General features: G+C 39.0%; 1 protein-coding gene across 4 annotated transcripts in view; it reads right to left on the reverse strand.

The window, feature by feature from the left end:
• Positions 1-394: 394 nt before the first annotated feature.
• Positions 395-26,078, reverse strand: part of MTMR1 (myotubularin related protein 1) — a 51,294-nt gene continuing 25,610 nt past the window's right edge. For all 4 annotated transcript variants that reach the window (XM_084639988.1, XM_084639986.1, XM_084639987.1 and 1 more), the window contains 5 exons: positions 24,043-24,249; positions 22,943-23,035; positions 15,619-15,732; positions 13,546-13,722; positions 395-1,660 (listed from right to left, as the gene is read on the reverse strand). In XM_084639988.1, the coding sequence (XP_084496114.1) occupies positions 1,496-1,660; positions 13,546-13,722; positions 15,619-15,732; positions 22,943-23,035; positions 24,043-24,249 (756 nt within the window). In that variant the 3' untranslated portion in view covers positions 395-1,495. The remainder of the gene's footprint in view (positions 1,661-13,545; positions 13,723-15,618; positions 15,733-22,942; positions 23,036-24,042; positions 24,250-26,078) is intronic.

The raw sequence follows: 26,078 nt of genomic DNA on the forward strand, positions 1-26,078 counted from the left end.
ACTAAGAACTACAACTACTGCATAGAACCAATCGATTCTTCAGAAACAGGGTTAATTCCTCCCAGCAGCACTTGAATCATACAGTTCAAGACCAGCAAGTGAAGTCATGATATCTTGACTACTCAAAGGAGGAGCTTGGGATTCTTGTGAAACGTTGGTCAAGTAGGAAGGAAAAAATAAAGGGGAATTTCAAGCACGTTTTACTTCCACGCCTGCTGAGAAAGCAGCTGCAGAATTGTTTTTTAAAAGGCTTCATGTCACTAATGGCATTGATCAGACGGTTCTGAAACAACAATGGTTTTTTTTTGGGGGGGGGGGAATTGGAAAAAAATGAGAAATAAGGATTTTATATACAATATGGATAAATGATTGAAAACAGAAAATGTTGACAGCATTTAAAAAAAAAACCCAACCGAACAGGCTTTATTATTTCAAGGAAACCAATTAAGATCCTATTATTTAAAAACATCGAAGTTGTAACAGTTTATATCTTCCAAAACATTTGGAAAGGCTGGATCAATTTTCTGAACCCATAACATGCAAATCAAGTGTATGCATGTTTAACATCACATATGCATGTACATAAATTGGATTTTGTGTGTATACATTTAACAGGACACACTTAAAATATGTGGAACTATACAGACTATACAATTTACACGGTTCGATGTTCTAATCCAAATTGTAACCACTTGCTAGAAAACAAGTTACCGAGTACAAGACAGACCTGATTAAGCTTACCCCTTATTGATGAGGGTAAAACAGGACAATAAACGGTCAAAAGATTTATTTAAACTTGTAAAAAAAGGCATTAAAAAATTAAAATCCATGCTTTACCAAATATATTACATCATACAAGTACCAGTAGGTGTGTATTAATTGGCAAATCCTGTTTACCTTCATTACCATCCATTCTTAATGGCATAATTACTCAAAATGTAAAATTGGCTGCACTGAAAAATACTTAATTTAAAATCTGTTTCAAAGTGCATTACTTATATATGTCCCCAAGAATATTAGCAGTTGCGCTAGATAAAAATAATGTACTGCATTAAATAAAGAGCTCCCATTCAGTAAATTTCTCTCCATGTTGATTCAGCACAAACATTACATGGCATTTCATTTGGGTTTCTCAACCAGCCTCTGTACCCAAGGCAGCAAAAAGCATCTTACATTATCTGACTGACAGATGGGTTCCTTTTTAAGATGGTTAAATTGTTGGTTGCTCAAAATAAAGTTAATTTTACAATTGATGATTTAGCAAGAGATGTCAAAACACATACGGGAACTGCCAACTTTAGAAAATACCATCACAACTACTGAAGCTCTTTTTGGCCTCATCATAACAGAAACAGACACAAAGAGTAAGGCATGTAGATTGATAGCAATTATAAGTCACTCACAATCCTTGGGAGACAGGGAAAATATTCCACCCGCCTCAAAGCATATATACGCTGATCATCTGACAGGAATGGTTTTACATGGCTGTTGCACATCAGACAGAAGTGCGCACCGGTGAGGCTGAGTGAGAAGATGACGACCCTCTAGCTGATGATGAAGAAATGGATCGTGTAGCAGCTTCACGCTGCAAGTCTTCCACCTTCTTCTGAAGCTCAGCTCTGATGGCAAGTAGCTCCTTAAGATTCTGATGAATTGGCATCTGGTGGTTTAACAGAAGAGACCTATTTTTATTATAATAATTACTTAATTTCTCAGTTAATAATACATCTGCTATTTTCTTCTATTGTGACATAAGAAACCCCAAGCTTCTTAAAATTTCATTACATCTCAATATTTGGAGTGACTATTTCTTTATTTAACATTTCAAATGATAAATACTCTAGTCAACTTCCCCTCTCTCCCCAGTCAATCATGACTGAGTTTGTAGGGGCCCTATTCAGGAGGCTGTACACATTTATTGAAGGGATACCCAAAGACAAGGGCGGGGGGGAAGTAAAGGATGACTAAGGAAAAGCAAGTTACTTTGATACCGTACTTTTAATCAATTTTACCAATATTACTGTCAATTAATGTATGAAATGCCTTCACCAGGAGTCTCTCTTCTCCGGTGATATGAATTTGAAAAAAAAATAAAAATAAAAAGTAAATAAATGAAAAGCATTTTGCACCAGAATACAAACACTGGTCCACAAATCAATACCAAAGATGGAATTTACAAAAAGAGAGGCCATATCCCTCAAAGTTGCCCCATAGTGCTTTGCACACATGAGTGACTGGCTGTAGTCTGAGAAGGTCCTGTCCCTCTCAGGACCTCCAGATTTCAGGGAAGTTGATCACACAAGGCCTTTTTTTAATGTGTTGCTCCAGAGAACAGCCAGCTTAGTGTTTTCCTTGGCTCCATTCAAAGAAATTGGATCCTTTGCCAATGGAACATATTTCCATGGTTTTGTACAGGGCAGCTTTACAAGCATTCGACGCCTCTCAGCCTGGGATTTAGCATCAGTCATCATCACAGAGGTAGAAAAAAGGCTTTTGTCTGTGCAGGCCTCCCAGATTCATGCACTGAGAAGCCTTTCACAGAAGCAGGTTCAGGAGTGGTGTCTTTTGCCCTTTCAGTGGCCTCTGAAGGGAACCTTGAAGACATCGCTGTCTTTGGCGGAGTGATTTTCTTAGAGTTATGAAAGGCATTGTTTCATGTCTGTTTGAAGCAGTGGAACACAGCTGGGCAAGAGGAACACTCCTTTAACCCCATTTTTCTCACTAGATCTGCTGCCCTAGACAAAGCCCAGGGTGATCTTCCAAAGTGCGACAACGATAATGAAACAGCCGGAAAATGCCAAAACTTCAGACTTAGTCTACACTGTACTTTACCAAGCTGTGAACTATTTACAACTATCTAGAGTAAGGAAGACAGATATTCTGTAAGTGCTGTCAGAAGAACAGAGGGGAACTCTAGGGCTGTTAGAAGTAATAGGGTAGCCTAGACCTATGAAACGTTTGGCTCGAGAGAACGGCATTCATCCCTGACTGCTAGTTACTGCTCAAAAAGGATTCCAGAGCTACAGGGTTAAGCATGAAACTCCTAGAGCTGGGCTGTGTCCAGGAAAGAGGAAGTTTGCTCATGCCACTTCTGATACCCTGGAAGTCACTAGGTCAGCATCCTCCACTCACATGTACATGCGGATATCAACTGCAACATAAAGAGGAAAAGGAGTACTTGTGGCACCTTAGAGACTAACCAATTTATTTGAGCATGAGCTTTCGTGAGCTACAGCTCACTGCATCGGATGTCAACCTAAACCTGTCAACATAAAGAGGGTGTCTTCACAAACCTTCAACAAGGCAGACAGTCACTGCACACTACCGGTTTCTTGACCTGGCATATTAGAAATACATTTATAACAATTAACTTCCACAGCCAAGTAACACTGAGATGCTGTACCACAGCATGTAGATTGGAACTCAATTTAATGGACAGCAAGAATATTTTTCTAGTGGCCACTACGTTTTTCAATAAGAAAAAACCTGCTGTTCTACCAGAGTTCATCCTTGTGGATACTCTTCCTACACTAGAGCTCCGGTCCATAAGAGAATGATTTAGCTGTTGTGTTGCACTGGGCCCTAGGTCACAGGGGCTTTGCACGCCCGGTTTCTGAACAGCATAATCATGGACCATTGTAATGTGCAACATCTTTCTTTTACAGACTTGAACACCTTGTCACATATATCACCTAGGTGTCCCACTGAACAAGCCAGAATCATGAAAAGCAGTTTCAGACAACAGACTTCGTAGAACCTTGCTACAGATCTGTGCAGGACACACTGCGTGAACATTGCTGAATACAGACATTATGTATAGCATTTAAAAGGGAGGATGCTGGCTGTATTACTTTTCTGTCCTCCCCAACACCTAAACTAGGAAAGAACACCTTACAATCTCATGCACAGTTTCCTGTCCCTTCCATGCTTCAATCTGAAAGGATGGTACATTAATAAATTACGTAAAAGTCACAATAATGAAGTCTACAAAACTTAAAACACATCACTTAAGGCACCGTATATTCACATTATACACAAAAAAATATGGACAAAGAACATGGTTACGAAGTCAAGCATTCAAAAGTTAGGTAATGCCAGGATTAAAGTTTTCTGTGCAACTGTACTGTGGCCCCCTCGCATATGCAGTATGATACAGTCTTTAATTACATTACCACAGACTGTTCCCCACCAATATTTTCCTGCCTCATTCACTGCACAGAAGGGATGGTGCTCCAGTAATGGGCAGAAGAGGTTACTCACTTTGTGCAGTAACTGCAGGTCTTAGAAATGTGTCTCCCTAGGCACACATGTGCCTCTCAAGCCCTTGATTGGAGATTTTCAGTTAGCAGTGTCCATTCAGCCCATGCATACACCCCAGGCCTCCGCATGCCAGACACAAAGACTTTATAGGGGTGTGCGGGTGAACTGCCCTCAGTTCCATCTCCTGCCAAACGTCCCCTAGCAGAGAGGAAGGAGGGCAGGTCGTGGAGCACCCATAGGAGGACACATCTCGAAGAACCATAGTTACTGCACAAGGTGACTACCACTTCTTTGAGCAGTGTCCCTTTGGATGCTCCACCTCAGGTGACTTCTAAGCAGAATCCACAGATGGAGGAGGGAGTTTCGAAATTGAGACCAGAACTGAAGATACCACTGCAGAAACAAGTGTTGCATTGGATCTGGCAGCATAAATCAGGGTGTGATGTTTTGAAAACATACATATTGAAGCCCAGATAGCAGCCCTACACAGCTCAGATACGGGCACATTCTTAAGTAATGCTGTAGATGTTGCCTATGATTTGGTTGAATGTGCTATCACCTTTGGGGGGTGGGGAGGATGAACGCTTGCATCCACATAACAAGTGATAATACATCCAGATATCCATCTCAATAGTCTCTGAGCAGAGATCAAGGACAACTTGGATCTATCTGTGAAGGAAATGAAGCACTTAGGTGACTCTCTCAATACTAGGTAGAAGTCCAGTGCTCTTCTAAAATATAGGGCATGAAAACTGGAAAATGAATACATGGAGGTGGAAAAAATGAAGGTGGAATTCCGACAGACCCTTAGGTAGGGATTCACTGTGTGGAGGTAAAGACACTGTCCTTGAAGAATAACATAAAGGGGGAGATCTGCCATCAAGGCATCCATTTCTTCAACCCTACAAGCCAACGTGATGGCTACTAAAAAGAATGTCTTCATATATAAATGGAGCAGAAGACAGACTGCCATTGGTTCAAATGGAGGTCACGTAAAGAAACTGAGTACCAACCTGAGGTGCCAGATTGGGGTAGGGTCCCTAATGTGGAGGGTAGAGATTCTCCAAACCCTTAAATAAACCCAATTGATACCAGGTGAGCAAAAATGGAGGATCCTTTTACAAGAAGAAGGAAGGTTGATATTGTGGCCAAAAGGAGCTTAACTGAACTGAGACCCCTGATGTCTTCAGAACCAACAGATAATCCAAGATAACTGAGAGTAGTGTAAGGATAAGGCCTTTGTCTGCAGCCAGATTAAAAGAGCACCCAAGCAGCAGCCATTAGCTGAAAAACAAGAAGTCACATCCTCACATTCATCTAAATTACATTAAACCAGGCTGTTAAGAAGGAGACCCCATCCTAATGGCACCCACTATCACCAGATAAAGAAACAGATCTTAAGTTGGTTAAAGGTTTCTGTCCGTCAAGAAATCACTTATCAATAGTTGTGGTTGTGAAATTCTCATTTCTTTATTGCTTTGTCATTATGGTCCCCACTTCTCTATTGTTTAATTGTTTCTGTCTGCTGTATAATTAATTTTTCTCAGTGTAAGTTAATTAGGATAGTGGGATATAATTGGTTGGAGAATTATGTTACAATATGTTAGATAGATTTGAGTAAAATGATTGGTTAAGGTATAGCTAAGCAGGACAAGTTTCACTATATAAACTGGGGTCCAAGAAGGAGACTAGCTGGGAAGAAGAAGAAGCAGAAGGAAAGACCTGGAAGAAGAAGAACTCACCCACAAGACATAGCCTAAGACCAGAGCTGTTAAGAATCCTCTGCACGACCTTGACATGCAGCAACTAGGACTCAGACGAGACCAATCTTGCCTGGCCAACAGGGGAAGTCCGCCTGCATGATCAGGATTGGTGAGAATGGCATTGTATGCTTAATGTTTATTCATTGTATGCTTGGTAATTGTTAATAGAGGATCAGGATATTACTGTGTAAGGCTCTTTCACTGGTAAAAGGTCCTGCACATCTGCAGAAGTAGTATGCACCCGGAGCCCTACGTATTGGTAAAGGGTGTGGGTACTTAAATTAACCAGGTTAGTTACACCCGGAGCCCTATGAATTGGGTACAGGTGGCCCTGAGCCCTACGGATTGGGTAAGGGTAGGTGCTTTTCGCTTGGAGCCCTACCAATTGGGAAAAGGTGGGGGGGCCTAAATTAACTGGGTTACGCCTGGAGCCCTATGGACTGGGAAAAGGTGGGGTGCCCTAATGTGTGCAGGTAACAGTAGCATAGTATCAGGCAGGAGGTAGCGACATCACCCCCCGAATGGAAGAATCTCTTCCATTTCTGCTGGTAAGCAGTACCGGTTGACCTCTTTCTACTATTCAGTGACTCCTGTTGCTCTTCCATAGAGCAGGGGGATTCTAACCCCATGAACAATCAAGGAGCCACATCCTGAGGTGGAGTAGCACTAGGATGGGATGAGGCACACGACCCACATCCTGTGACAGGAGATGAGGAACGTTCGGGAGATTGAGCGACTGTTAGGAGAACTTTGGCCAGGCCTGTCTGATTTTGTTCATCACCCTCAGTATCAGCGGCATTGTGGGGGAACACACAGAACATATCCTTCTTCGAAGGTAGAAGAAAGGTATCTCCCGTGGACTGATGTCCCAGAACTCTTCTTGAGCAGAAAAGAGGGCACTTCCTTTTTCTGTAGTTTGATTAAGCTACAAATATATGAATGCCATTAGTACCAATAAATATCCCAAGTGATGAAACAAATGATAAATCACTCTCAATTTCACTTCCATGATTTATCAAAATATTTTACTAAGAATGAAATTAACAGATATCATAGTTACTTTATTACATATTAACATATTTCAAAGTGTGAAGCAGATCCAAGAACTTACTGTTCATTTGACCATTTATGAGAAATAAAAGCAGATTTTTGAATTATTCTAAACTCTTAGGAAAAGAACATTAGAAACTGATAAACTACCAAAAAATCATCAATTAAACCTTTAGTATCTAAAAAGATAAGCAGAGTAGGGCAATGTGAAGGGGTTGGCCAGCAGTACAAAGTAGTGGAGATTTAGGGCCAGATCTTTGGCTGGTGTTTGTCGACATAGCACCATTGACTACTGGCCCTTAGCCCTTAATTGAGCTAATTGCCTCCATAAAGGTTGGTCCAGGGAACTTCCTGAAGCTTCACTACAGCCACAGAAGTTAGTCAGAAGGCTCTTTTTTTACCTTCAATAATGTGACATCAGCAATCAAGTGGCAGCCCTTTTGTCATAAATCTGTATGCTGTTGTCCCCTCCCTAACTCCCATTTCTCCTCTTCCACCCACTCAAAGCCCTCAGAGGCTGTCTATATCCCTTATCTGTCATGATTGACTTACTCTACCCTTCTATGTCTCTAGGATGCTGCTTTTTCTCCTGTAGTATTCTGTACCCCCTACCCACTCCATTTCCTTCTCGCATGTTCCATTATCTCCCTCTTGCTGTCCTGCCTGGGGGTGTGCGTCTATTTTCTCTTGCAACCGTGCAGTGGCTTTATAACATGTCAGTACTAAATGCTTTGTTACCGATGAAATCTAAAAGCACTATGCAGACTGACAATTCAAAGGGGAAGGCAAAGGATGTACTTGCAACATTGAAGATGTAGGAGGGGGAAAAGGAAACTTGACTTACGACATAAGGGAGAAGTTTGCTTAACCCAGGGGTTTTCAACTATTTAATAGCATGAATTCGCTCTTGAGAGAGAGAGAGAGAGAGAGAATGTCTTGTGGCCCACCTCTCTTCCCAACTTCCTAATCACAATCCCACTAACAGCTGTGTTCATTTCCACTGCTGTTTCTTATATTGAAAAATATTAGTAAAGTATTTAGGTATTTCTATTAACTGTCTTTTAATTACCATGTGTCCTTTCAAAAAAAATCATCATCATACATTCTCCAGGAGAGTCTACTGTCCTGAAGACAAAATAACTCAAAAGGAACAGCCACTTCACAGTTAACAAAGGGCCATCCCCACTGAAGTACATATGTAAAAGAGAACTTTGTTTCTTAAACATGTCAAATCTTGGTCTCCTGAAGTTTTTGCGTCCATTTTCTTTATAGACATTCATTTTTTCATTCAAATGAAATCCTTCAGTATTTTGAAGTACTGTTGGATAACAATATTTGTAAGCACAAGGCGTCGTTTAAAAGAAGTCATAACAGCTATTCACTTACAGTACCACCAGTTCTTAATTGGATAGATATCTAGTTCATTATTGTACTAGCTCAAGGACAGTCATTCACTTGAAAATTGTTCAGCTGTGAATGCATTTTTTCTTCTTTCCATGAGCATACTTTATCTATTTTAGCAACAGGGACGAAAGGCTGCAGAGGAAAATGACTACTTTAAATTCATCGCTTGATTCAGACTATATCAGTCAGTTTTTCAAAAATACACTCTTCGTGCTGTAAGAAGACAATGTTTTTCAGTTCATTTTTTTGTTCTTCACAAAAGAACAGGAAGTCTGATCGAGCTGCTTTTAAAATCCTCGCTAACGACATACTCACATGTAAAGTCCATCTACCATGATGAGAGCAGTATTTTTCAATAGTAATCAACACAACAGACTTTTTATAAAGTTGTGTCAACTACACCAAGCCAACGTGAAAAGTAGTCACTAGTGAATCTGAAACTTAGTCTGTGCAAACTGACATACGGCTCTTGGAAACTACTGTATAGATTTAAAAGCTGTGGCAGAGAGTTTAAGGAGCGGTTGGAAAGAAAAGAAGAAATGGAAAGGAAGGTAAGATCAAGTGAAGGAAGGTGTTACTGCATTAGTCTTACACCTCTGGAGCCACATCTGGGTGCAAATGCACTTACCAGTAGGTCAGTGTTTTATGGGCACGTATTAACGCCCAGTTACAAAGTTATCTAGAACTGACAGTGTCTGCTCAAGTGAGGCATGGGCCTAAAACAGCAGGAGGGCTGCAAGTCAGAGCATGCCTATATGAATTGGCAGCACTGGGTGAAGGAGATGGCACACCATTTGCTCAGTGCTATGTGTGGCATGAGCAGGCATAAGTGCAAGTGTTGCTCTAAAAGTTAACTTCATTGATTAAATCTACAGTCTGTTTAGAATGACATCTAACAAACTATGACAAAATGACACTAGGGTCACAAAGTCAAGAATCCGGAAGTTAGGAGATGGTAGTTTAGCCCCCTTGTGCATATGCAGTATGACCATCTTTAATTATATGACCACATATTATTTTTCCCATAGGACCGATGCCTCATTCAGTGCACAAAATAAGCAGTTGTTCAATATTTTGTTTGCTTGCCACTGTTCAATTTTAGGTCTTATTTACCGTACACTATCCAAACCCTACTCGGGAGGCAGAATTATTCACTTCCTCCTGTACTTTTCTGTAGTGCTCATCACTACGTATCTAAGAGCTTCACAAATATTAATGAATTTATTTTCACAGCACCCCTGTGAAGTGTGGTGGTATAACTATCCCCATTTTACAGATAGGGAACTGAGGTACAGAGTGATTAAGGCTGAATGTGTCCACTAATTTTGGATGCCCACTTTGAGATGCTTAGGACCCAGGGTGACCAGATGTCCCAATTTTTGGGTCTTTTTCTTATATAGGCTCCTATTACCCCCCACGTCCTCTCCCAATTTTTCACATTTGCTGCCTGGTCACCCTATTAGGGCCTGATTTTTCATAGTAATTAGCATTCCATAGCACTTTGTGTTCACACTGCTCCCGCTCCCACTGACTTCAGTTGCAGCTGTAAATGCTTAACACTTCTGCAAATAGGATCTTGGGGTATCAAGCCAGGCACCCACAAAACAACAAACACATAATCAGTGGCCACCTATGAAAAGTTTGATTTTAAGTGACATGCCCAGCATCACATAGGAAGTTTGCGTCAGGGGCAAGGACAGATTCAAATTCCCCAGGGCAACAAAATTCCACCAGTTCAACCATGAGACCACCCTTTCTCCTTCTCTTTTCAACTAGTGTAAGAAATGAGGTAGCCGACCTACAAACAAACAAACCGTCTCTCACTATACAACCCTGAGCATTCCCAGAGCAGGTCCATCCTATGCACTCAATGAGGTACGGTGCTGTAGAAAAAGTAGCATTTAATAATATGATCACACTATGATAATACATACCCACAAAGGGCCAAATGAAGGCTGCAGAGACACAAAGGTTGCACTGGGAAAAATGCAATCGGTGATAGATGCAGAATATCAGAAATTTCAGCCCAAACGTTTACATTTTAGCAAAGCTGTAAGCAACTAAATACAGCCTCCCATAGTGGGAAGTGTCGGGCAATCCTGACTTTAGGCAGCACCAGCGGCTTTGCCTACAACACAAGCTCTCTCTCAGAGAGAGTGTTACCTTTTGCATTTTGTACAAAATTAAGTACATCGAGGGCTCTCAGTAAAAACATACTGATAGGAACAAATGAGTTGTCATACTGGATTAGTTCTGTCTCCTATGCTTCTAGTATAGAAGTGCTAGGGGATAGATTTGTTATAACAAGCACACAGTATACATTTCACCATCTAATTTGAATGCCTATGTTTACAAACACTGTCACTTTTGTATTTGGACCAAGGGCTTAAACAAATAAAAATAAGAAGATGAACAAACTTGCAAAACTACTTATTTGAACAAATTAATAGCTTAGGGATCTCAAGATGCCTGCTTTATTCATAACAGCCTCGCTTCCAGAAGAACACAGCCTGCAGAAAAGTCATCGAGAAAAGTAAAGCTGACAAATATTAACAATTCAGAAAGTTGTTACAGTTCCCAGAGGGAGGGATAAGGTGGCTATAGTAGAAGGCATAAAAGGAAGCTGGCCTTAGAGAAAAATCCTGCTTTTGGAAGAGAAGATACAGTCACAACCTAAATACAAATGGATGATACTAGCTAGTGACAAAATGAAACTTTAAAGTACATCCTAATAGAAAATTAGGAATTATGGAATTTTCATGACCAAAATAAATCCTTTTTCATACAGCAGTGTAGGGCTTGCAGTTCAAAGGTTTCAAGGCTTTAATCATGACCTGCAGACATGACTGACAAAGGTTCATGCCTTGAAATACTACATCTACAGAAGCCATGTTCTAGGAAGAACGGTCTTTCTAAAGGATTTGCCCTGTCTTCTGAAATACAAAAATCTAGCCAAGAGGGGTCCAAGAAAGGGATACTTACAGATGCTAGATAGCTGAAAACCAGAAATGTACCAAGCTAATTTGAAAAGTACTATAAAAATAAGTAGAAAAAAGGAGGGACCTGACCTCAATTGGAGAATTCTGAGAGCATTTTCCAGGAGGTTGCATTATCCTACCTATTGTGGGTTGGCATGGAGGCATTTGGAAGTGAAAAGCAGCAGGTAAGCCTAGAAAGAATAGAGTACCTAGAATGTACGAGCAGGTCTCCCACAAGTTGAGTACAAATGGCAATCTTTCCAATTCAGGGAGGAAAGAATAATTCTGAAATTCTCTTCTTCATCAACAGATTCAATGTTCTAGGACCAAGCAGTATGAGCCACCTGATTTTGTTGGGATGAGGAAGTATCAATTGTTTTTAGGATTAAAAGCAACCCAATTTCAATTTGGAGCAACAGGTTTTTGCTCAAGAACAAAGAAGTGTCTGACTTACTGCAACACAATTTAGTGAGAAGGTTCCCAGCAAAAGATGTCCCCATTTGTCCATTCCATCCACCCACTGCATTGTCATACACATAGACTGTGAACTCTCTGTGGCTGGCACTGTTTGTCCCCAACTGCACAGACCCTGACACAATGGGGCCATAATCCTACTATTGAAGTTGTTGGTACTACTATAATATCAAATTAGTGTTGCCAATCCTTGGTGCACTCAGCCACCACTTGCTATAGTAAGTTATAAGTAGCCCCTTGTTCACAGAACACAATCTCTATAAACTCTAAATACCCTGGCTGGTTGTGATTTTTAAACATGCACTGTCTTCCAATATGTTCAGGCTTTAGTTGGAATCCTGTAGCTTCAAAGCAGAGAATAGCTGACAATTAACAGATATTCAGAGATGGTCAAGAATGGAGTAAGAAGAAAATGGTTATAGAAAGTTACTATTTTACAACAGATTCATTCTGGAATTGTCAAATAAGAGCCCAAGGTAATTGTATAACCAACTCCCAGTGAAAGTCAATGGAAGTTAGGTGCCTAACACCCACAGGCCCTTTTGAAAATCCAAGTCTCCGTAATTCAGAAAAACTAAAGATGCATTAACTGACATATTGACTGATTCAAATACTGCCCTTTAATTCTTGTGAGTTTCTCTTCTTACCAAAAAGATTAATTAGTTGATGGACACATCAAGGGGTTCAAACACCCCTTCCTACACATGCTAAAGGGCTGGCCTTCATCCTCAATTACACCCACATATTGGATCATTTCTCTTTTCAGTGGACTTCCAAAACACTACAAACATTTCCCACTTGATTAAAGAAGATTTTTTTTTGCAGTTTGATAGATGAACTTATGAAGTCGCCTTGTACAACTACTACCCCTCAGTGGGCTCCCTGTTAATGTTAAATACTTTATTTTCTCTTATTCTAGCATAAAACAGGACAAAAGAAAGAATCATGTGAAGAGTCACTAAACTAAACCAACGTACCAGTAGTTGGAAAGGTCCATTCTTTTAATATCTTCAGTGATCCCCTAAGAACATCACATTTTATTTTTTATCTCTGAAGAAGACATAAGGTCCATTAAATAAAAATGGGGATGATCTTTTCTACTGACAGGCTAACAGGATCTGAAACTATACTGACCAAATATAGAAAAGGTGATCTTGGTAAATTGTGATTACGCAGTCCACTATGTTTATTAACATGAGAAGCTGTTGCATATGTTTGGACTTTGATGATTATATTGGAAAACATAAGGCACAGAGGTTTGCGTGTGCGTGTGTTTGCAATAATCTCCTGAGCATCATCATAACAAGCAAAGTGGAACATTTTGAGATATTTGTCATGCCATGGAAAACAGTCCAGGAGCAAAAGAAGAATCAGTAATCTTCAGTAAAAGAATACTGCAACTCTCCTCTTCCATAGTTCATTCCACTTATGATTTTGATGAAAACAGCGAGACAGTAAGGTTTTATAAACACCACCACCTCGTATTTTAGAGCACTACTCTATCATTCAGATAGGAGACCATTCAAAATTAAAAACTTTAATTAATTAAAAACTTTTCAAAGTCTGTTTGCTCAGTTCACTTTAAGGCAAAAGCAGCTAACTGAAAGAACCCATACCTGTGGCCTCATTCTTGGATTCCATCTGACATAGTAATTTACCCACAGTTCCAAATGGTTCAGACTGGCAACAGGATACAGGACGTGGTTTTCATAGTTCACATAGAAAGGATTAGTAAATTCATCTAGTTGACTGTTAATGTAGGACCATAAAGATACAGTCTTTGTACTTATCTCCTGAATAAATAAAAAGAATGCCATTTAGTATACAGTAGAACCTCAGAGTTATGAACACCTTGGGAATGGAGGTTGTTCGTAACTCTGAACGAAATGTTATGATTATTTTTTCAAAAGTTTACAACTGAACATTGACTTAATACAGCTTTTCCCTTCATTTTTTTTAGTAGTTTATGTTGAACACAGTTACTGTACTGTATTTGCTTTTTTTTTTTTTCCTTTGTCTCTGCTGCAGTCTGATTGTGTACTTCCAGTTCTAAATGAGGTGTCTGGTTGACTGGTCAGTTTGTAACTCTGACGTTCTAATGTATGTAATTCAAAATCTTTACATTTTAGCATAGTAATGTTCTTTTGTTCCAAGAACTATTTGATACACAATATTTATTTAAAGGCACATTAATTTAATTTGTTGAGATTTCCTTTTGTTATCCTTGGGGAAAATTTTTTTCCAAAAAGTCAGACTAGTTACTGCACTAACTGGGCAGGGAAGCTAGTGGCAACTTTATTTACTACAATTCAGTAAGTGCTCAGAACATTTCCAATATCCATGTCACTGAACAGCTGTAAGACTTAATCATAGTTGCAAGATTGTCATTTCTCTACAAAACTGTTCAGGAGCAGAATGAAGATTCTAGTATATTTGGGGGCTATTTTGCTTTCTGAGCTGATCAGTGTTACACTGTTTATAACCCTGCAGTGATAACCATAGCTGGTCATATTCATAACAACACACTGACCAACCCAAAATGTGACAAAATTAAATTAACTAGAAATCAGTGAAGAGAAGCATGTATCCTTTGAAATAACCGGAACAGTATTTGAGGAAAGTGAGTGTCATCTATTTCTTCCACTGTCTGCTTACAGCCATCTAAATATTGTACTTTTAATTAAGTGTCCAGTTTTAGCTTTATCTGCACTTTTAAAAAACTATATAATAATAAAAAAATCACAATAAAACCATAAAATCAAGAATTCATATTCTGAAACTTTATCAGTTTTATCTTGCAATTTTATACTCTTTCAATACTATAAAGCATCTGTTTCTACTACAGCTGTGTGTTAAATTGCTCTCTCTCTCTCTTTTTTTTTTTTTAAAGGGAGCTGCATCCAATTATCCATTTGTGAAAGAAAACTGTCTGTTAATCACGTACTCGCTAAGAATGTATTATTTAGCTCCATCTTGTGGTGTATGCATGCAATTTGTTGTACTAGATAAGACAGCCAACCCAGAAAAATACCAAAGCTAAACACAAACACTAAGGGACAGTTAATTATTTTACTGAAAGCATGAAGTGTGACGGAGAGGAGAAGGCCAACCACAAATGTACATTTTCAGCATAGTAATAATACTTTGAGACTGGATGAAGCATATTATAGAAGGTGCAAAGTGCTTCAGAGTGAAAGTGCTAACCTCCCTAATACCAAAATATTTTAAATTCTCTTCCATCCTTCAACCTCATGTTCCATCATCAATAATCAAATCCTGCTTCAAATGATGCTCCAGACTGCAGTGTACTGGTAACGTTGCATCAACCATAGAACTCCTCTACAGATGGCCAAGATTTTGGTAAGAAGTGTTTTAGAGGTTTGTGCATGAACTGGGACATCATCTGGAACAGCAGTTCATGATCTACAGTGAGGTGGAAGGTGTAGAGCCTGACATAATTAGAAAAATGTTTTAATTCAACTATGGTGTAGAGTGGCCCTTCTTCTGGTTATGGGGCTGTTTGGAACATATTTCTCATATCTATAACATTAAATTCATTTTCAGGCCAGCTCTAGAGGTTTAGATAACAACAAATTCCACTAAAACACAGGCTCAAATGTTCTTGTCTCATACTCAAAGCACCTCTGCATGAAATCAACATGTCAAACAGTAGCAAGTGTAGAACTTACCTCTTTCAATCGTTCTTGTTCACAGTTGTATAAAAAAGTCCCAAAGAGACAACTATAAAGGTGATCCAAAATGGTGATCAGAAACAGTTCATTGAATTCAAAGGCTGCAGGAAACTTTAAAAAAGTATAGATTTTTATGTATTAGAATTATTTTAAACTTTTGTTATCCATAGTAAAGAGAAGCAACCTTATAAATAAGATAACCACCAAGAAATTCACAAGAAAAGGATGATTTTTTCGAAAAGTGGGGTTTACATCTATTGACAATCTTAAGAAATGCTAAGCAATTTTGATCATCTCTATTGTACTTAGATAGTGCTTTTCATTGCAAAATCTAATGACACTTTACTAATATTCTAAAGTAAGCATTATTATAGCTATTGTTTTAACAGAGGTTAATTGAGACAGAGGTATGGAGTGATCTGCTAACGTTAACAGTGACACCCAGCAACAGGACCAAGAAGCCCTGACTGGCAGTGTCCTGCAAACATTGCATCAAGTTATTTTTGTTACAGGATGCCATCTTAAAAAAACAAACACTTTGGGCATTTAAGAGCTTTATTTACTAAACTAATGTACAATAAATTGAACAGTTAAGATTGTTGCATGTACAACGTGTTTAATAGTAAATACGTATTTAAAAACACTCCCTTCTCATTCCACCCAGTTTACATTGTCCCCTAATTCTCCCCTCAAGTTTATTATCCACTATGTAGAATAATCCTCTAATCCATCTTCCTTTTCATATTAGAATGTAAATCCCTCACATCTGGAATGAAAGTAGTATTATGTCAATATTCACCATTACATACTTTCTTCATAACTAACTAGAGGTTTTAAAGTACCAACAACCATATATGTATGTATGCGTATAAAATTACAGAAAGTTTAAGAATTATGAAACAAAAATCCAAGACACCTGCAATTTTAGGAGCCCTACAAATTGAAATAATAAATAAAACTACAAAGGCTGGTATTTATTCAAATGAGAAAGGATTCTCTCAATAACCAGATTAAGTATTCTGTGACTGTCCACAACTGCCCCGTCCATAGGACAAAGTAATTCTGCCCCTAGACAGTATGGGGATGGATTCAAATAATTACAGAGAAAGGAAAATACTTTTTAAACAGGAGAAGAAAATTTTTTTTAAAAGAGTGGTTTATTCTTCTATGAAAAAAGCATCATCTCAATAATGAGAAGTCTTTGCAGAGTCTCAAATGGTAGCTTTCTAGCTTCATACTGTGCAGGAAGCTGAAGTGAGTATTTAAGACATGGAGCAAGCAACATTCCAAGTTTCTTTTCCTTTTTTGTTTCAAAGAGAAACATTTTAAAGGCACAACTATAAACTATCCCAATGCAAAGGAAAGACAGGAAGAGCAGCAAGAGGCCAAAATATGGCTCCATCAGGAGCTCTGTAATGACCTATAAATCAAAAAGGAATCAAAAAGTGGAAACCTGGGCAAATTGCTAAGGAGTACAAAAGAACAGCACGAGCATGTAGGGACAAAATCAGAAAGGCTAGGGCACAAAATGAGTTACACCTAGCAAGGGCTGTCAAAGGCAATAAGAAGTTCCTATAAATACATTAGTAGCAAGAGAAAGACAAAGAGAAGTGTAGGTCCTTTACTTAACAGGGAAGGAGGGCTAATAACATCAAGAAGTCTGAGTGTGTAATGTCTATTTTGCTTCAGTCTTCACTACAAAGGTGGTGACCAGATACTCAAACACAATTAATATTAACAACAAGGGGGAAGGAACGCAAACCAAAATAGGGAAAGAATGAGTTAAAGAATATTTAGATAAGTTAGATGTATTCAGGTCAGCAGGGCCTGATGGAATTCATCCTAGGGTACCTAAGGAACTAACTGAAGCAATCTCGGAACTGTTAGCAACTACCTTCAAGAATTTATTAAGGATGGATGAGTTCCCAGAGGACTAAAGAAGGCAAAATGTAGTACCTATCTTTAAAAAGGAGAACAACGGGGACCTGGGTAATTATAGACCAGGCAGCCTAATGTTGGTACCTGGAAAGATACTGGAACAAATTATTAAACAATCAGTTTGTAAGCATTTAGAGAACAACAGGGTTATAAGAAATAGCCAAAATAGATTTGTCAAGAATAAATCATGCCAAACTAACCTAATTTGCTTCTTTGACAGGGTTGGTGGCCTAGTGGATGGGGGGAAGCAGTAGAGGTGATATATCTTGATTTTAGTAAGGCTTTCAACAGAGTCCCTCAACATTCTCATAAGTAAACTAGGGAAATTGGGCCCAGATTAAATTACTATAAGGTGGGTGCAAAACTGATCGAAAGACCATATTCAAAGAGTAGTTATCAATGGTTCAGTATCAAACAGGCAGGGCAAATCTACAGGGGTCTCCCAGGGTCAGCCTTGGGTCTCGTACTATTCAATATTTTCATTAGTGACTTAGATAAGGGAGTGGTGAATATGTTTACAAAATTTGTGAGTTCACCAAGTTGTGAAGGGTTGCAAGCACTTTGGAGAACAGGATTAGAATTCCAAATTACATTGACAAATTAGAAAATTCTTCTGAAATCAACAAGATGAAATTCAACAAAAGATAAAAGTACTACATCGAGGAAGAAAAAAATCAAATACACATTACAAAATGGGGAATAATTGGCTAGCTGATAGTAGTGCTGCAAAGGATCTGGGTGTTAGAGTGGATCACAAATTGAATATGAATTAACAAGAGGCAGTTGCAAAAAAGACTAATATAATTTGGAGCATTGTATATAAGACGTGAAATAACTGTCAAACTCTACACAGCACTGGTGAGAACTCAACTGGCACAGTACAGTATCTGCAGTTCTTGGGGAGGGCGGGGGGGTGTCACACTTTAGATGTGAACAAACTGGAGAGAGCCCAGAGGAAAGCAACTGAACTGATAAATGGGTTCAGAAAACCTGACCTATGGGGAAAGGTTAAAAAAACTAGATATATTTGATCTTAACAAAAGACCACCGAGGTGGGGACCTGACAACAGTCTTCAAATATGTTAAGGGCTGTTACAAAGAGGACAGTAATCAATTATTCTTCATGTCCACTGAAGGCAGGACAAGAAATAACTGGCTTAATCTGTAGCAAGGGAGATTTACGTTAGATATTAGGAAAAGCTTTCTAACTAGAAAGGTAATTAACCTCTGGAATCAGCTTCCAAGAGAAGCTGTGGAATCATCATCATTGCAGGTTTTTAAGAACAGGTTGGACAAACACCTGTCAGGGATGGTCTTGGTTTCCTTATCCTGCCCCAGTGCATGGGGCTGGACTTGACTACAAAGTCTGTTACCCACTTATGGATTTAGCTTAGAGGACTAACCCAGCAATTGTGACTGGGCACAAACTAAATGATCGAAAAAGACTCTCTCAGCCTTATCTATGATTTATAAAGGAAAATTTTTATTTATTTTGAAAGTGAGGAGTTGGACGACATAGACCATTTAGGTTTATAAATAACAGAAGTCTCTGGATTTTAAGAAATGCTTTGCCTTTAAACAAATGGAATTAAGATCCTAGTTCCATTTAACCATGTTAGTGATAGGGCTGTGTTGTGTAGAAAATATTGATATAAACTTTAAAAAGCTCAAGTAAACTGGTCTGGAAAAACTGAGGCATGAATAAAATCCACGGGTTCCCTGAACTCACCCAGTCCCCACCTTCCCATAGCAGCAGCGAGATACAGATGAATAAAGGTAGCGTGCAAAGGTTCAAAGTGAGATATAGAAACAGCTTTCAAGACAAAGCATCCCGTGAAGGAATTCTCTTTAACTGAAAGCATTTAATGAGCCCTGTCATCACAGAGTCATCACTGTCACATAAGGGTTCTAAGCTGTGATGGGTCCATACTAATCAGATGAATACTGACATGGCAGCTAGTAAGATTCAGTGAAGCATATTCAAAATTCCATAAGCCAGTGATGGCACTGTGACTAATTATTTAAAAGTGATAGTACTATTGAAACCCCATCTCTGGATAGAACCCCATCTCTGTTGGAAAGCTGATGTACCTAGACTGTAAAGCTTCTATTCCTGTTGCCGAAAAATCACTGACCTAAAAATTCTTAGCTCTCAATTTCCCAAGCTCATTAGTGTCTGCTTGAGGATTCAGATGGAAAAATTCCCCAAGTGAAAATTTCATTTCCCTCCAATCCACTAATTCTGAGAAAATATCCAGTCCATTAGAATCTGTCATCTGGTGCTGTTGGACTTCATTATTTATTTCACTAAGTGAGCTATGTGAAGAAAGCTACAGAAAATTTCTCAATTTAAGGTGACTGATGATGCTGAATTGAAGTTGATTCTGAAGCCCACAAAAGAAGCTTGCTGTTAAATGTTGTGATTAATAGGCCTGCCCTGCACTGCAGTAATATTTTAAGCTGGAACACTAACTGATTTAGTTCTCACTCTCCTGGAAGTGGATTGAGACAATCTGCTTGAGCACTGTACATCCCAAGAGAGTATGTTGTTAAGATTAATGAAAAGTGCATCTCTGGCTAGAGACAAGTCCTGGTTGTTACCACATAGAGGGACATTATCTTCATACCCACTTGAATGTATTTTGCTTATATTTGGGCTGCTGAATATTAGACGTGGCAAGATATTATTGGAACTGCAGTGATTCCAAGCAGATTTACAGGCTACTTCATAGTATTAGTTGTTTCATCTCCCTTGAACAACTACAGATTACAGGAGGACTTTCCGATTTAAAGTTTGTGTCAGTCATGATTATTAGAATCACTTAAAGCAGCAGTGCTTAACTGGGGGCTGCAAAGAGGTTTCAGGGGTTCCGCCAAGCAGGACTAGCATCAGACTCGCTAGGACCCAGGACTAAAGCCCTGGAGCCCCATGGGGACCAGAGTCCAGGAGGCTCCACTGACCCATGGAGGCTGAAGCTTCACCGCCCTGCCCCCTGGGACTGAAGCCGAAGCCTGAGCAACTGAGCTTTGCAGGGGTCTCTGGGGTGTGGACCCCCCTGTGGCGACAGGCCCTGGGCAATTGCACTGCTTGCTACGCCATAGTACTAGCCCAGGCTTTTATATGCAGAAAAACAGTTTTTGTGGCACAGGTTGGCCATGGAGTTTTTATAGCGTGTTGGGGGGGGGGGGGCTTGGAAGGGAAAAGGTTGAGAACCCCTCACTTAAAGCATATGTTCTTTATTAAGAGCCAGCATCATTTATCTCAAGTTCTATATTATTCTATTTGCGTGTCATCAAGGCTAGGAAAACATGGGAAAATGTATAGCTGCTAAGGATTGAGGTTCATTGTTAAGATTCTGGAGCTATTCAGGAATTCACATCTTACTGGGAAACTAGAAATTCTCTCGTCTCACCAAAAGTGCATGTTTCAAAAACGTACATGTGGTGCAGTCCACTAGAAAGGAAAAAAATATGTGAATAAGACTTTTTTATGAATATGTTCATTTTTGCCTGTTACAGCCTTAATATTTTTTCAATGCCATGGCTGTTCAGGAAATTCAGAACTCAGGCTGGATTCAGATTTTGCCCAGATGTAAATTTGCAAACTGTTACATAGTCCTTTTACTAGAGGGGAACTAAACAGTTTATAGCAAAAACTAGGAGGCAACAACGGAGATCACAAAAATAGAGAAGGCTGTTCTGAATTAAGTGGCTCCCTGAAGGATTTTTGTTCCTTCCAGATGTTTAGAACTGAGTTTTTTCTGCTGGGTAGTTGCTCTTGGCTTTTCTCAGAGGCAGAGACAAAGTTTTAAATGTTTTTCCAACCCTACTGCTATAGCATATTAATACCGAAATATACGTGTATACAAAGAGTGGGAAATTCTCTAGCAGGAAGTCTTAATCAAACATTTTATGAAACTTTGATGCCAATGAATTTACAAGAAGCCTTTTCAAAAAGATAAGCAGAATCGGAATGGAGGATTTGGGGGAACAAGGGACAGGGGAGGAGGGCTCCTGGGATAGAAAGTTCTTAATTCCACCTTACACTCCCGCGCGTCCCCACCCCCCATATGTTCCAGAAGGTGGTCTTGCAGGAACAGTTTCTTTGTAGAGTATTGTTACAGGAGGAAAGAGAGGCAGATGTCTACTATACTTCAGGGGTAAAACATTTTAGATTTACTTGGAAGCAAGGCCTTAGTTTGGACAACTTGATTTAGCAGCCCCAGTCAAGCCCAGCAGAATAGAAGAATGGAAGATCCTACAAGAGATTCTATATTAAAATTTATTTCCCATGGAAGTGTAAGTAAGAGGAAAACTAGGCCTATGATAGGTCTTCACGATAATGAACCTGTAAAATTTTGTGAGGACCGTCACATTTTGATACCCTAAGTACTACCCCCTTCAAAAAGGATCTTCTCCCAACTGTGATCTAAAGCTAGTGGTGGAAGGAGGAAAGCATATTTGAGCAGGTAAATATTGGAGTATATGTAAATTAGGAAATATTATTACACACACTTAACTATGCAAGCATGTTTTTGAGACAACTAGAAAAGTAGTCCTCCCTGATTCACAATCAGATTGTATTTGTGCCATTTTTAAAATACAGATAATCTCTTGTGAACATACACCGAATGATTGGTGAAACAGCAACAAAGGTACTTTGTCCTATTACTTCTGACTTTAATCAAAGAATTCTGAGAAAGATTTTCTTCTAGAATCTCTCTACTTTCACTGAACTGTCAGGGTAGACCACTGTGCATATTTATTTATTTAAAGAAAATCTAACTTTTGAATTTGTCATCACTGCTTATTTAATTAGGTTAAAAACAGCTGGGTAAAAAGCCATTTGACTCTATATTAGTTTTCACTTTAAACACAATTTACAGAATTACATCTCTGCTTACTAATAAACTGAATGCTCAGCTTGCAAGACCCTACATAATATACAGTGGTCTAGTCACATCTGTTTCTAACCACTGGAAAAACTAAACTTTAAGGAGGATAGGTTCAAAAAAGAAAGTCATTAATCTTATTCATTTTTCAATTTAAAATGCTTTGAGACAATTCAGTGCTTCAATTTGCAGAAATGCACGTTAAACAGTCTATTCAGAACACAAAGAAATGCCTGGCCATTGGCTTCACGTCGGTATTTCTACACTAGCCCATCTCACATCTCTTCTACATGAAAAAGCAGTACTAACTGTGCATGAATTAATGGGTTTGTTCTTCCTCCAGTGTATTCAGTAGCCTACCCACAGTTAAAATTCTTTAACCAAAATTTAAAATTGTGCACATTTAAGGAAAACAGGGCCTCCCCTATGGATCAGAGTTTCAATAAAGAGGAGGAAGACATCCCCATGAACATCCGATTAAATTTTCTTACCTGCTTCGTCATTTGCCAAACACAATCAAGGAACTGAAGGAAAATGGGAGACCTGACTGCATCAGCATGGTCATCAGCTCCATGACCTACTCGCTGAAAAACAGATGCTTTCATTTCAGTCAAATCCATTTAAAAGCAGTAACCAATAACACAAGTTCTGCAAAGATCTTAGGCAGGTTCTTGAAAAGGACTGTGATCAGCACACCTTTCTTCAAGCTAAACTCCACCCTTCCTATAACTAAAAACCCCCACCAAAATACATTCACAAATATAGTCCTATAGTCTGGCAGAATAGGAAGAGCACCCAGTCCACGAAATTCACACATTTTCCAGTGGTCTGAGTGACATTAAACTTATTTTTAAAGTGTACATCCCATTAAACCCCAAATGATCTTGTTGATTCAAAGACTCAACATAAGGATATCTGCTTCTTCCTACATATGAGGAAAGAATAAATAGTTCAGAACTGCAGGAGATATATCCTCCACTTCATTTCCACAGCAGAATGGATTCAGTGAATCTGGCATATTATGCTGGATCAACTAACTTTAACCGAAAGGTAGTTACGAGGACTGTGCAGAAACTATGACTATTCCATACCCACTCACCATAACTAAATGTTACGACAGCTACCTCTCTAGTTCAGAAGCCCACATACAGCACCACAATCTTGTAATATTCCAGCTCAAGCTATTTTTTTTTTCTTTCTTTAAACACTGTGGCTGTGGGATGATGACTTTTGTGATTTTTACCTACATGACAGCCATAGCTTTCTCCTTTTCATTTTCCTCAAGTAAGATCTGTTCCTGTAAGTTTTTCACCATGCTCTGCAATCCTCCCCTCCTCCAGAAATGTCTCGACATTTGTCTTGTGCTATTGGCTCAAACTCTGCCCCTCTTGTAAACTTTATATTAGAAATTGTTGTGTATTAATAGTTCACACAAAGCATTTTCACATCAACGGAACACTAAATCACTCATATTTCTCTTTCTTCACATACCGCAGGAACATTATTCTAAATGTTGCAAAATACAGTGACAAGCCACCTGATCAAAAAAAAAGCTTTGAAGGAGATAATTTTATTAATTCTTTCAACTTACCATTGCAAACCTATGTCCAAAACTTATCCACTCTTTTTCTATAAGAGCTTCAAATCCTTTGATAGTCCTGTAATAGCTGTCCAACATGAGCATGGCTAAAGATGTGAGCTGGGCTGTACGATCCCAGCCGTCACTGCAGTGTACAACAACTGATGTTTTACCAGATTCAATTTTATCAGCAATTCTTACTGCTCCAGCAAGAAGAATCTTTTAAAAAAAAGAAAGTAGCATGTTAAAATGTCACATCAAGCCAACCTCTTGTAGTAAAGTAGCAATTAGTCCTAGAATGCTATATTTTAAAATTAGAATTCAAACCCAATTATGTGTCCAAAATTACTGTAAATTAACATTAGAATCTCCTGAAAATCTGTTCATAAAGAAAACACTCAGATATACTGTAGACTATTCAGTAGAAAGATTACTCAAAAGACTACAGAATAAGATCAATCCTTTTAATAAATTCAGGTATCCCGCAAACTATTATCATCTTTCTTCCTCAGCATTCAGTTTTCAAACAGTATATACAGGGGGGGAGTGCAGCTAATCAAACCCTATAGCAGATTATTGGGAAGCCCAGACAAGAAAAGGGGTGTGCTTGCTTGCTGATCACTTGCCCTGATTTGTTGGTGCATGGAGTATACATGATGTTCATATAGGGAACCGGTCTTTATTTCTACTAGTAATAACTTGGATCAGAAGTCAGAGTGGCACAAGACGGTAGCAACTCATAAGAGCATTACACTTATTTTTTTCCAATGAAACTCCTTCTATTGATTTCCTCAGTCATGTTTGGCAGCTCTTCAGTTGTTTAACTTGGAGTATTCTCTCCGGCACAGATGTGTCCACAACATGATTCCTGATAGCACTGACAACTACGTGAGAAGCAGCTAGAACTAGGGCTGTTGGAAGGGCTCCGGACTTCGGATTCTGACCTCAGCAAAGCCAACTCTGACGTCAGTAAAGACAATCTAATGAGACATTTGAGATCTCTCTCTTCCAAGGCATGCAAAGACACTTCCAAAGCTGGAAAGCCTGCATCCACTGGAGCAACTTTGCTTTCACAGGACACAATCTTGAAAGCCATTCAGGCTTCTGAGACAAAGCTACACAGATTTTGTTCTTTTATGGTTAAACTGAAGGATGCAAGGATGTAACTACTGTAGGTCAATGTTAAAGCTTGAGTTAGTAAATTAAAAGGCGTGCAATTTGATCTGGTTAGTCCTAAAGCTCTCACATGTTTATTAAGTCACAGACAATGCATTACTGCACTGAAAAATTACAAATATTACAAAAAGTCATCTTATGTTGTTGGATCTTCCTTCCTTCCCTCCTTCCTTCCTTAGAGGTTTTTAAGGTCAGGCTTGACAAAGCCCTGGCTGGGATGATTTAACTGGGAATTGGTCCTGCTTTGAGCAGGGGGTTGGACTAGATGACCTTCTGGGGTCCCTTCCAACCCTGATATTCTATGATTCTATGATTCTATGATCTTTGAAAAGGAATGGAAAAAGACAATTCATGTGACATAAGTATAGCAGCACTCTATGTCCTAGAAAGATCACTGAGAGTGGTACTCATGCCAGTCAAGCATTACTGCAGAAAGAGTAGATGCAGGCAGTGAATAGAAAATGGGAGAAGGAACAAAAGCTAGGTAGTATTAGTTTAGCAACATCTTGTGGAATGAGGTGGGGCATTTTATTCCACTTTGGACAAATGGTTCATTTGTAAAAATTTTAAAGAAACTAAATTTTATTTTTTCCATAAAATACTTTATTGTCAAGGTTCCTTCCCCACTCTGAACTCTAGGGTACAGATGTGGGGACCTGCATGAAAACCTCCTAAGCTTACTTTTACAGGCATAGGTTAAAACTTCCCCAAGGTACAAACTATTTTACCCTTTGCCCTTGGACTTCCACTGCCACCACCAAACGTTTATCTGGGTTTATTTTATTAGGAAAGTGTTGTTTGGAAACGTCTTTCCCCCAAAATCCTCCCAACCCTTGCACCCCACTTCCTGGGGAAGGTTTGATAAAAATCTT

The sequence above is a fragment of the Lepidochelys olivacea genome (assembly GCF_965140295.1).
Source record: "Lepidochelys olivacea isolate rLepOli2 genome assembly, chromosome: 9".
Lineage (NCBI taxonomy): Eukaryota > Metazoa > Chordata > Testudines > Cheloniidae > Lepidochelys > Lepidochelys olivacea.